This window comes from Hippocampus bargibanti, linkage group LG10, assembly GCF_051943395.1.
Source record: "Hippocampus bargibanti isolate YZ-2025 linkage group LG10, ASM5194339v1, whole genome shotgun sequence".
Lineage (NCBI taxonomy): Eukaryota > Metazoa > Chordata > Actinopteri > Syngnathiformes > Syngnathidae > Hippocampus > Hippocampus bargibanti.
The window spans coordinates 23,399,957-23,412,293 of NC_142743.1; the positions used below are offsets into that span (position 1 = coordinate 23,399,957).

The window sequence follows — 12,337 nt, forward strand, 5'->3', positions numbered from 1 at the left end:
TATTTCAAAATGACCTCGGGGATGCCGAGTTTCAGAAGGTCCCGCCCCCTGGTTTGTGACGTCACGCCAAGACGTCTTGCCTTGCTCGAGAATCAAAAGAATGGCTTCGGATTCGGAGAAGAACCTTTCCTGTTACTCGTCCAGTTATGAATATGATTCAAATAGTTGTGAAGAGGAAAGGATAAATGTTTGCAATCGATTAAAGAAGTCCTTCCGTATCAATTCGAGCCGTCAGGACTCCAATGCAGCGTCGCAGAAAATGCACAAAATGGCGCCCAAGCTCTATTACACTATTTGATTCTAGTTGACACAAATTCCCAGCAGACAAATCAGCCCATTTCCAACGGAGGTTGGGCGCCATCTTGTTCACAAAGGTAAATAAAACCACGTTATTATTCAGTATAGTTTATTTATTTAATTATAATACCATAGCACATTTATTATACATAAAATAAGGTATATTTTGTGTAGTTTTAAGGCTTAGAAAGTAGAAAACTATGTTTCTTGGAGACCTGGGAACAGATTCTTCTCGTTTTAGTGGTTTCCCGTGACAAATTAATTTTTGGCGATACACACTTTTCACCTTGCACACTGTTTGTAAGCCAGGGTATCACTGTAGTTCGCTTTTGTCCATACTCGCTGTAACTGGTGGATATCTTGTCATTGGTTTGCCATGATAACAAAAATATAATTTATTTGGACTATTTGTTTAATGTTTGTATGCGAACCTTTTTTTGTGTCTTTTTCTTAAAATCGCCTTCGATACTTTATTTATGTTTTGTCATTATCACTTCCGCTTCCGTGTCATGTGTTTCGATAAAAGCGAGTAAGGCGAGACAGACGGAACGAGACTAATGCAGAGAGACAGAAGCAGAGCAACTGCTAGTTAGAAAACGATAGTCTAAAGTCTACGATAACGTTTATCTACTTTCGGTTAATAAGGTGCACACGGTACGCTATTAATTTCCTTATTGACTGAATGTTTTGTCGAATTTATTGACCGGGGTAGATACACTCGCCATTGTTGCTTTTGCCTACCAGCGAGGTTTAAAAAAAAAAAAAAAAAAAAATCACGTGATTCGTGACGTCACATCCGTAGACAGCCGGCATCCCCTAGGTCACCAATCCCAATAAAATATCCGACTGATCGAACTCGTCGATCGGCGTGCTACAAAGGCTTCCATTCGAATGATGCGATGAGAACAGATCACAACACATAGCAAAACGAATTTCCAAAAAGAGCTCTGTTACACGGCCTCGTAGGAAAAGGGAGAAAAACTCGTCAGATTCCAACCAGGTTCATTCATTCGTAAAGTAATTAATTCACTCGTGTATTTATTTAATTAGCCTTCCTTTTTTATTTCTTCTCTCCCTCCACACATTTTTTTTGGCATTCATTGCAGCCGATATCATGATGACTCCCGCCAGAGAAAAGCAAATCATGTGCAGGTAAGAAAACGGAAAATCTTTGGAATATACATTGGGGATGTGACGCAATGTTTCAATAATAACTCAGCACACATTTCCAATACCATATTAAAGTGTATTTGTTTTGTTCTGTGACAAATAATAAGCATATAATGTTTTTTTTTATTTTCGAAATATGAGGGGATTTTCTGCCTGTAATTACAGTTACAAATGTGAGCGAGTTCGTTATTACAGTTTAAACTATCATAACTTTCTTAATTTTTGGCAGATTTTAACGAGTAAGGTACCATTGGAAAGCTTTTGAAATTCTAAACAAGAAAAGAAAACAAGACAATATTCCAAATATAAATTAGCAAATATCAATGATCGAATGCAGGCAGATTTTTGTCAGAAATCCAAAATGGCTGTCACTGAATACTAGGAAAGAAAATTGCGAGCTCTTGAAATATATATGCTAATGATTCCTTCTGCTTGAAAATTGGCAGTTATGGAGAAAAGTATATATTCTACCACTTCTATGAGTTATAAAAATACAACTTACTCACCTTTATAAACTGTCGTGTTAGCAAAAAAAGCGTAAACTTCAATCTATGTTTTCCCGTTTCTCATTGTCGTATTGGGAAACTTCAAGAACCAGCATGGAGTGAAACGTGTAATATGTCATCATAAACTGCATAGCTTGGAAAATCCCACCAAAAACTGACATTTTGAAGTAGTTTTGGGACACTTTAAGTCATTTTTATTGGTGTTTTGCATTTGACTAAAAATATCAGGCTGCGTGTTTTGGGTATTTTAGATGCTATAAAACGTTTTTCTGATGTCAGTTAGGAAACAAAAAAATGGTGTCGGTTGCAAAACCGTTTCATAAAAAAACTACATCGTGCAAGTATCAAGAAAGGCATATTGATATATGTAGCTGTATCATACCAGACACACTTGAAGAATAAAAAAAAATCCCACACGCATTTTGTAAATTGGTTACACTCTACTCAAGTTACCAGACTTGTTTTTTGTATCCAGGCAACCATAAACAAACCCTCCATTTACTTGACTCCACTACTTTGTGTCGCTGATATATGACTGCTCACTGTCGTTTTCACTCTATTTGAACTTTTTTTTAGTCGTTGCAAGAAAATGAGCGCCGAGGTGTACACGTCAAAGCCAGACTATGATGGCGGAGTGGTGGCTGAGGGTCTCCTGGGAGACCAAGGGGCCTCTTTCGAACCGCCGTCGATCTTAACCACCGCTGGCTTCTCCTCCGCAAAATACACCCCGGCCGAGTGGTTCTCCGGATACCACAGCCTCCTCCGGCAGGCCGGCGCCGACCACTTTACGTCCCGGACCATCCAGGAAGAGTCCAGGGTCTTGCGCAAGGACACCGAGGCCACCACTGTGCAGACTCAGACCGACGGGACCCGTTTGCTGGGAGAGAGATTGCAGGACATCCACCGGTGGAAGTCGGAGTTGCAGGAGCACATCGGCCTGCTGCTGTCCGACACGGCCACGCTCCAGGCGTTCAAGACGAGGCTGGAGAGGGCGCTGGACGCCACCGAGACCCCGTTCGCCATCGCCGTCGACAATCTGACATGTAGGAGTCGACGACTGGGACCAGATCTGGTCCGGGATTGTGTGGAAGAGGAGCTGAACAAGGTTGACACACTGCACTTACCACAATTATTTTGAGCTAGGGTACGTAATTTACATCACTAAGAAAAATAGATACCGTGTACATTACTTTTACTGTGTACAACGATACCTCGGTTTACGAACACCTTGGTTTGCGAACGTTAAATTTATGAACATTTAACCTTGGCATACAAACTATTTTTCGGGATACACACGGAGCGCCACAATGACTGATGCGTCGTTGGCGAACGTGCCCGTTCTCCTAACAAGAAAATGGCAGTCGACTCATTTTTGTCCCCTATTTGCCACCCCCAGTCTTCGGTTACAGCCACGTGATTGGTCAAGAACGCAGCAGTGAGGGGAGGTGGTTTAAACATTAAAGAGACAGGCAGACCATAGAGAGAGCGTGATAAAATCGATAGAAAATAGTGACATTTGGACTCGTTTCAACTTTGCTAGTTCAAAGGCAGAGTGTAGACTGCAAGGTTAAAATTCCCATCAGTCAGGCTCCACAAATAACCCGCACAAGCCATCTGTACACTCGATGCAAAAAGCTATCAACTCAGCTAAACAGAACACAATTGATGAGGAACAAGGTAAAATTATGGCAGAGAAAGCACCTCCAAGGGATCATTCCTCAAGATGGTGAAAAATGAAGTGTTTAATGCTGATGAAACCGGCCACTCCATTCCATCAACGACCATCACAAAGGTAAATAAAACGACTTTATTATACTGTACAGTTTATTTCTTTAATTATAATACCGTAGCACATTTATTATACATAAAATAAGGTATATTTTGTGTAATTTTAAGGCTTAGAAAATTAGAAAGTAGAAAATTATGTTTTATGGGGACCTGGGAACGGATTATTCTCATTTTAATGGTTTCCTATGGGAAATTAATTTTTGGGATACACACTTCGCCTTACACACTGTCTGGGAACCAATTATTTTCTTTTGACATTTGTTAAAAGACCACTGAGGGTAACCACAGTTTGTAAGTGCTCCCCTGACATGTTTTGACTCCTTTTCTCTCCCTCCGACGTTTGTTGGTATTAGTTTAGCCCTATGCTGGAGGGTTCTGACAACTCCTAGTTAACGTCCGACACCTTCAAAGAAGTACAGATGACTGCTGAAGAAACCTTTTCATCCTAGGCTTCAATCCAACCACTGATCTATGTGCACAACTCGCTACAAATGTCTTTTCCTTGTCAACTTGAATCGCAAATCTAATTGGTTAAAGGAACAGTCCTATTGCAAATATAGTACGAATACCAATCTGTCAACTGATTTTCACATGACAGCACAAATGGTTTATGCGTCACATTTGTGTCTTCAAATAGGAAGTGGACTTGATCAGAAATGTCCAGGCCCTTCTCAAGAGAACCATAGAACAAGTTGCTACTCAGATTAAGTGAGTATCACATTCTGTACATTGATACTGTACAAGTACAGTGATACCTCGGTTTACGAACCCCTTGGCTTACGAACTTTTTGATTTACGAACGTTAAATTGATGAAAATGTTACCTTGGCATCCCAAAACTGCCACAAAATGAGCTCGGAACTGGGCAGCTTCAGAAAGTCCCGCCTCCTTGTTCGTGACGTCACCATTGGTCACACACTGCCTTGCTCCAGAATCAAAACAATGGCTTCAGAGAGTTCAGATTCGGAGAAGATGCTTTCTTGTGACACATCCAGTTATGAATATGATTCAAATCGTTCTGAAGAGGAAAGCATACATGTTTGCAATCGATTAAACCCAGAGAATGCACAAGATGGCGCCCAAGCTCCGTTGGAAATGGGCTGATTTGTCTGCTGGGAATTAGTGTCAACTAGTATCAAATAGTTACCCTTGCGTGAATAAAGCATATGTGAAAATGGATGGATTGAGATTTATTTTTTCATCCTTTTCGATCAGATTGAACAGAGATACCAAAAAGGCTTTGGAGTTTGACTGGTCCGATAAGTATGAAGCCTACGCCTTGGACCTCCAATGTGGAAGATTCTCTGACAAGAGTACAGACACGCAGCATTACCCGATTACAGCCGCTATGTTGCAGCAGTGAGTCATCCAGTCCATCCAGTTACCCACTGGTCAGAAGTGAACACGGCTATGAATGCTCCTTTGGTCTTCCAGGATTTCTGATGTTCCTTCGTGGATTAAGTTCACACAAGACAACCTTCACAGAGCTTTCCGCGAGGAAAAGGCCTCTAAGGATCTCAGGTTGGAGCATTGTTTTTAATCCAGGGGGTGTCAAAATCCGGTCTTCGAGGCCCGCCGTCCGACATGTTTTCCAAGTTGCAACGCACCTGATTCAAGGGAACGGGCTCAATGGCCCACGATATGGAGACTTGGAAAACATGGAGGACGACTGCCCCTTCGAGATCCAAAGTTTGACACCCCTGTTTTAATCAGAGATGGTTTGGAGTACGACAAACAACATGAGTGGGATGCTTTTGTTTTGTGTGTCTGTGGTGCACATCAGTGACCTGGTGCAGCAGGTGCTACTAGATACCACGAAGGATTTAAGAGTCCAGTGTTCCAACGTGAACCAAGCTTTCCTCCAGCGTTGTGCAGAACAGATGGATGCCAAGATTCAGCTTGAGATGCAGTTCAAGCAGGTCAACGCTGGTTATCAGGTCACTTGTTAGCAAAATATGTTTGTGTATATGCGTGTTTGTGTTTGCGTCATGCATGTGCAGACCCTGGAGCAGATTGGCGCTCAGGAGAGGAATATAGTGGCGCTGCAGAAAGCCATCGATGACAAAGATGCCCCGCAGAGAGTGGCTGAGTCGCGACTGTACCGTCGCTATCACAGACCCAACATGGAGCTCTGCAGGGATGAACCTCAGATCAGGTACAGACACACACACACACACACAATTTTACTTTGTTTCACATCTGGTTTCCTGCTTGAGTCCAGCCTGGAAATGGAAGTGAGGGAGATCGATGCCAGTCTGGAATCTCTGCAACAGCAGCTCAGAGATGCCCGCAGCTCCCTATCCCACCTGGAGAACACGCGAATGGCACTGGAAAAGGACATTATGTGTAAATCCAACTCGCTGTTCATCGAAAGAGAGAAATGCATGACTCAACGCAAATTGTACCCGACAATCTCCACACTCTCTGGATATTAAAACGTACTTGCTTTGCCTCTTTTTGGGGAGTAGAGCAGGGTTGTCAAACTCATTTCACATTGTGGGCCATGCAGTGATACCTTGGCTTACGAACTTAATTGGTTCCCGGACAGAGTGTGTAAGATGAAAAGTGTGTATCCCAAAAATTAATTCCCCATAGGAAACCATTAAAATGAGAATAATCCGTTCCCAGGTCCCCATAAAACATAATTTTCGACTAAATAAACTTTAAAACTACACACAATATACCTTATTTATATGTATAATAAATCTTGCTATGTTCTAATTAAAGAAATAAACAGTACTGTATGATAAAGTTGTTTTATTGACTTTATTGATGGTTGTTGATAGCTTGATGCAATAGCTTTTTGCATAAAGTGTCTCAATGTCACATCCAGATTGCAGAATAATCCGTTCCCAGGTCCCCATAAAACATAATTTTCTACTAAATAAGGTATAAATAAAAATAAACAAGGTATAAATATACCTTATTTTATTTATAATAAATGTGCTATGGTATTATAATTAAAGAAACTACTGTATAATAAAGTTGTTTTATTGACCTTTGTGATGGTCGTTGATGGCTTGATGGAATGGAGTGGCCGCTTTCATCAGCATTAAACACTTGATGAGGAACGTAGCCTTCTTCTTTCACCGTCTTGAGGAATGATCCCTTGTAGGTGCTTTCTCTGCGATAATTTTATCTAGTTCCTCATCAATTGTGTTCTGTTTAGCTGGGTTGATAGCTTTTTGCATCAAGTGTACAGAAGGCTTGTGCGGGTTATATGTCGAGCCTGATTGGTGGGAACTTTAGCAGCCAGGGCTGTTAATTTGGGGTACGCGCGAGCAACTTAAACTCTAATAAAGAACCCGGTCACAGATTTTCATTGTTTTCACTGTGTAATTACAGGCAGAAAATCCCCTCATACAACAATAATCTATACATCATTTAAATGCACTGTAATATGGTATTAGCAAATGTGTGAGGAATTATTATTGAAATTTTTAGTTACATCCCTACTTATTTCCCTACTGTATATTTTGTCGAACATATTGCAATCATGTCGATTGTTTTAAATATATTTTATCAACGATATATTATATATATTATATATAATATATTTTATCAATCAACGTTTTTGGACATCAGTACGAGGCGTTAATCCTTGACCGGGGAAGATTCAGTCGAGGTTTCAAATTGGAACTGAGTTGGCGTGGGAATTATTTAGGACGCTAGAGGGAGCACTTGAGCCTCGTTTCCCTGTGTCGGTCCTCATTGGTGTCCGATTGGGGGTTCATTGATGATCAATGAACAGTACATCTGACAGATCAATGACAGACAAATGATTGATCTGTCAGATATACTGTGTTGTACAGGTTATTTGATTCGAACGTTTTACTGGGGGATTTAGACAAAATAACAATTCATTTGGTTCATCTGAGAATGTTCACGAGGTGAAATTGTACTATGGGTTTAATAGGAGACCACCCAAGGGTATCTATTGGCTGTCTATTAGCTAGCTGGCTATCTGTTGGCTATCTATTGGCTATCTGGTAGCTAGCCGGCTGGTTGGCTGTCTATATTAGCTATCTAATGGCCGGCTATCTATTGGCTGTATATTAGCTAGCTAGTTAGCTGGCTGGCTATTGGCTATCTGTTAGCTATCTGTTGGCTAGTTGGCTGTCTATTGGGTAGCTGGCTAACTGTTGGCTATGTATTAGCTAGCTAGCTTGTTTTTTTTATTTATTGGAGTTATTCCGGGTTGAGTGAACGCTGGCGCATGTGGCTGCCGCTGCTCACCCACAGAAAATATAGTTTATTTTTTTTATATTTGCTATTTTTTCGTTTTCTTTGTGTCGGACTTTGCAAAGGTAATCAGTTGGAAATGTGAGAATGAAGAAAATGGGTGGGAGCGATGAAAAAAAAAAAAGTCCCATAAGAGGGAGTGACAAAAAAAGAAAGAGGGAGGGAAATGTGGAGAATAGAGGGAGACAGAAGGAGCAAACGTTGCTTTTTTTTCCATCCACTGCTCCCTCACTCCTTTCCTCTCAGTCACTCCAAATTGAGAACAACAGATAGGTGAGTTCGTCTTCACCAATCTCTCTTGTATAGTGTTTTTTTTTTTCTTTTAGATCACTTCCTCTTTATCTTACTTGCTCTTGAATATATTTTTCCTTCTAGCTCATCTTTAGTTTTACACCAAAGGCTTTATAGTCATTTTCGTTCATCGTAGTAACCTGGAGACAAACTTGCTGATTTATGTTTTCTTTGCAAGCAAATGTAATAATAATAATAATACATTTCATTTTAAGTGCCTTTCAAAGCTCTCAAGGACACTTTACAGTCACAGACAAGCATAGGTGCTCTAATAAATAAAATACAATCACAATAGAATATAATAAATAAAATACAATTATAAATAGAAACGAGAGAGAGCTACACAGAAAATGCAATTTTAAATAGGTGGCTTTTGAGATGGGATTTGAAGGTTGGAAGAGGATCTGAGGGAATATAAATTGCAAGAAGGTCAGATAGGTATGGATTTTATATGTGACCGGGAGCCAGTGGAGTTCTTGGAGGACGGGGGTGATGTGGTGAAAGGATGAGGTTCTGGTGATGATCCTGGCTGAAGAATTCTGGATGAGTTGAAGTTTGTGGAGAAGTTTCTGAGGGACACCAAAGACAAGTGAATTGCAATAGTCAACCAGGGAGGTGACAAGACTATGAACAAGGATAGCGGTGGTGTGAGGAGTGAGAGACGGGCCAAGACAGACCATTGATATTGCGTAGATGAAAGTACGCAGATCGGATTAAGTTATTTATAATGCAGGAAATCCACAAATATATTTGAAGCCTATTTGAAGCTGAACCTCCCTTACGATTCCTCTTCCTCACTCAGCGGAAAACACTGAGTCATAATTGCTTCATAATCAAACGTCTCGTCAAAATGCGTACCTGATGTTGACAACATTTTCATGATGGTGTTTGTTTGCTTTTTGTGTCTGCGGGTGGAACGCATGCAGCCAAACTCTTGGGGTTTGTGGAAAGCCAACATTTTCTTTGGCTGGATTGGAGAGGCTACTTTTAGCTCTTTTAGCCCTCTTACCCTAATTGGCTTCAAATGTTTTGGAACTATTTTACAACCTCATCACTGTCTTCAGATCACTTTGGGAATCAATAAACATCCCAAAAAAACACCTATAAATTCTCTGACTGTCACATAAAGGAAAGAGGAGTCATTTCTAATTATGTGTTCTGTCAAAAGAAGGAATGTTGATAGGGTTTTGCATGATTTCAAGGAATTTTATGATATCTGTTATTTTGAAGGCACTCCTTCACATTCCCTAAGTCTTCACCTAATGCAGTGATCGGGAACCTTTTTGACTAAGAGAGCCATAAAAGTAAAAATATTTAGAAATGTTTTTCGGTGAGAGCCACACACACACACTCGCAAACTCGCGCGACCACTTTTCAACAAAATGTCAGAATGTATTATTTAAAATAACTTTGTGACAGTACTCACCGTTAACACGAATGCGTAAAAATCCAGCCAAACGATCAGAATGAAAGTCAACATGCCGGGTCCATAGGCGAAGTTACTGCTAGCTAGCCTGCACACGGCTCATTAACTTCCGCACTTGCTATCTGCAATCTACTTCTCGCAGAAGTATATTGATGCTAACGTTAAAATGTCACTGACATTTGACTGTTTCATCGATGGTATTGTTTCATTGCAAATTAGAATCAGAACATTTTCTCTCCACAAAGGTGAATCCTCCGGTGCATTCAAGCTGAAGTGTACTCGTCGGGCTCATTTAAAGGGACGTTTACCTCTTTCAACATGACGGCTAGTATCATCCAATCAAAATTGTGCTTTCCGCCAACCTAAGTCAGTGTCATCCGATCAAAATCGCGCTTTCCGCCAACTGCAACCCAATCATCAAAAGAGCCATATACGGCTCGCGAACCATAGGTTCCCGACCCCTGACCTAATGTAACACCACTTCTCTTTCACAACCTTCATTTAGGATGCTGTTCCTCAGCTCCTTATCCACTACCTTCCTGCTTCTTCTTCTCTATCCCTCTGAGCTCCCTGCACAAGAGGTGAAGGTTCGGCTTGCAGGTACGGGCCAGCGCAATGCCAACGAAGGGCGTCTGGAGGTGTTCTACAACGGTGTGTGGGGCACAGTGTGTGACGACCAGGTAGATCTGAACCTGGCTACTGTGGTGTGCAAACAGCTCGGTTTCCAGCGCAGTTTTACCTGGGCGCACAGTAGCAAGTTTGGTCAGGGTCAAGGTACGTCCCGAACTCCCTCGAAATATATTTCCAGAAGAGTTGGTGAGTAAGGTACTCCCCACACTCTTGTCGTCCAGGTCAGATCTGGTTGGACAACGTGAACTGCAGAGGCTACGAAAGCTCTATCGCAGAATGCGTCTCCAATGGTTGGGGAGTCCATGACTGTACTCATGCTGAAGACCTGGGGATCATTTGTAGTCCAGAAACGATCCCCGGTGAAACCCCTTCAGTCAGACAAGACCAGAGACAACCAAGACCGAGAACCCCGCAGCAGCCAGCTCCATCGCCGGTCTCATCTTCTCAGAATCGAGGCCATGAGATCGCCCTCCACCGTAACCCGCCATCCTCACGTCGCAACAGGATTTCACCGCAAGAGAATGGTCATGAGATACAGATCCCGCTAAGGTATAGAGGGCCAACACATCAACGGGGGCAGCAGGTATCATCGCAGACGGCAGCCAGTACCACCCAAAGGCGCGAGGAGACACCAAGGAGAGAACCACCGGCATCGAGAACCACCGAGAGACAGTCAAATACGCATTCGCAGCCCCAGTCCGAGAGAAATCAGCCATTTAGTGGGAACCATATCGAAGCAGAGCCGGTTTATCCAGATGCAGGACTGGAGACAGATACACAGTATATCCAGGTAAAAATGTACATGATGCATCTTCATATGTTTTCTTTAGAAACCTGACCTTTAGGGTGAAGTGACCTCTCGAGGAAATGTTTTTTTCATGACATTACTAATATATTCTACCCATGCGACCATCACTACAATCGGTCAATTTTAGACAGTTTCGAATCAAGCAAATAGAGCACACCAAAGTACTCCACTTTAAAGAACAACAAAGTTGTGTCCATAATTATGTAAAATGACTTGAAATGACTTCTACTGAGCGCATTTTACAAAGATTCCATGACATATAGCGATATTTTACCTTTTAAGATTTGCACTGAATATTCAGGAAGTCTTGTTTTCGAGTTGATGACGATGCCTAACCTGACGTCACGGAAGGAACGCCCCTGACCGAGAAAGCGACACACAATGCATTTTGGGTACTTTGTTTGGTCTGAAAACTTCGTGTTGATCCGCGTTGATGGCGTTTCCATGTTTGGATGTTGTATCATTTTTGTGTTCGATCGAGTTCCCTGTTCATCAGAGTCAACTTCCCCCGTTGGTGCGAGGTTATTTCAGATCAAATCAACGGTCAAATTTACGGAAAGGTCGTGTTGACAAATGGTGAGGAACTCTATGAATGCTATTGTGCACTTATGTTTATGTTTCTAGACTGCTGACAGTGTTCAGCTGAGCGAAGCCCGTCTACGGCCCGTACTATCTGGCAGCCGTGGTGGTCTGGTGACTGAGGGAGTGCTGGAAGTGAAGCAGGCTGGGAAATGGCGTCATGTGTGCAGTCACGGTTGGGACCTCAGCAGCAGCCGTGTCGTCTGCGGCATGCTGGGATTTCCTTCTGCCGAGACCTTTGATCAAAACGCCTACAAGTGAGTGACTCAGTGTGTGTGTGTGTCTTAGTGTGTGTGTGTTTGTATGATTAGTCTTGTGAGGACCACTAACATTTTATACCATGCGTAGTGAGGATATTTTTGACTGGTGAGGACCTTTCAGCTTTTCATTCTAAAGGCTTCTAGAGAGTCTATATATGCATCTGTTAAAGTTTCAGAGAGGTCCTCACGAATTCACCCAAAATGATTTTTGGTGTGTATTTTCATTTCACTTGGATACACACACTTTTTACTCACTGTGTGTGTGTTTATGTTTGTGTGTGCGTGGTTAATGAGAGGAAAAAGTTCATACCACAAAAAGTCAAATTATATTTTACCCACAT

The 12,337-nt window shown here is 41.8% G+C and overlaps 2 protein-coding genes across 3 annotated transcripts in view; both read left to right on the forward strand.

The window, feature by feature from the left end:
* The first annotated feature begins 826 nt into the window (after nucleotides 1-826).
* On the forward strand, nucleotides 827-6,511 carry tekt4 (tektin 4). Of its 2 annotated transcripts, XM_089005621.1 has the most exons (9): nucleotides 827-951; nucleotides 1,404-1,449; nucleotides 2,550-3,078; nucleotides 4,399-4,469; nucleotides 4,976-5,119; nucleotides 5,195-5,281; nucleotides 5,544-5,679; nucleotides 5,761-5,915; nucleotides 5,982-6,511. In XM_089005621.1, the coding sequence occupies exons 2-9, from the start codon at nucleotides 1,412-1,414 to the stop codon at nucleotides 6,193-6,195; spliced, it is 1,374 nt and encodes a 457-aa protein (XP_088861747.1). In that variant the 5' UTR covers nucleotides 827-951; nucleotides 1,404-1,411; the 3' UTR covers nucleotides 6,196-6,511. The 2 variants fall into 2 exon arrangements, with proteins under 2 accessions (XP_088861747.1, XP_088861748.1); XM_089005622.1 differs by lacking the exon at nucleotides 827-951 and having other exon boundaries at nucleotides 1,103-1,449.
* Nucleotides 6,512-8,157: 1,646 nt separating this feature from the next.
* The window catches only part of LOC148893006 (lysyl oxidase homolog 4-like), a 32,479-nt gene continuing 28,299 nt past the window's right edge, over nucleotides 8,158-12,337 (forward strand). Inside the window, exons 1-4 of the mRNA XM_089006040.1 lie at nucleotides 8,158-8,275; nucleotides 10,225-10,493; nucleotides 10,571-11,139; nucleotides 11,782-11,993. Coding sequence (XP_088862166.1) covers nucleotides 8,169-8,275; nucleotides 10,225-10,493; nucleotides 10,571-11,139; nucleotides 11,782-11,993 — 1,157 coding nt within the window. The 5' untranslated portion in view covers nucleotides 8,158-8,168. The remainder of the gene's footprint in view (nucleotides 8,276-10,224; nucleotides 10,494-10,570; nucleotides 11,140-11,781; nucleotides 11,994-12,337) is intronic.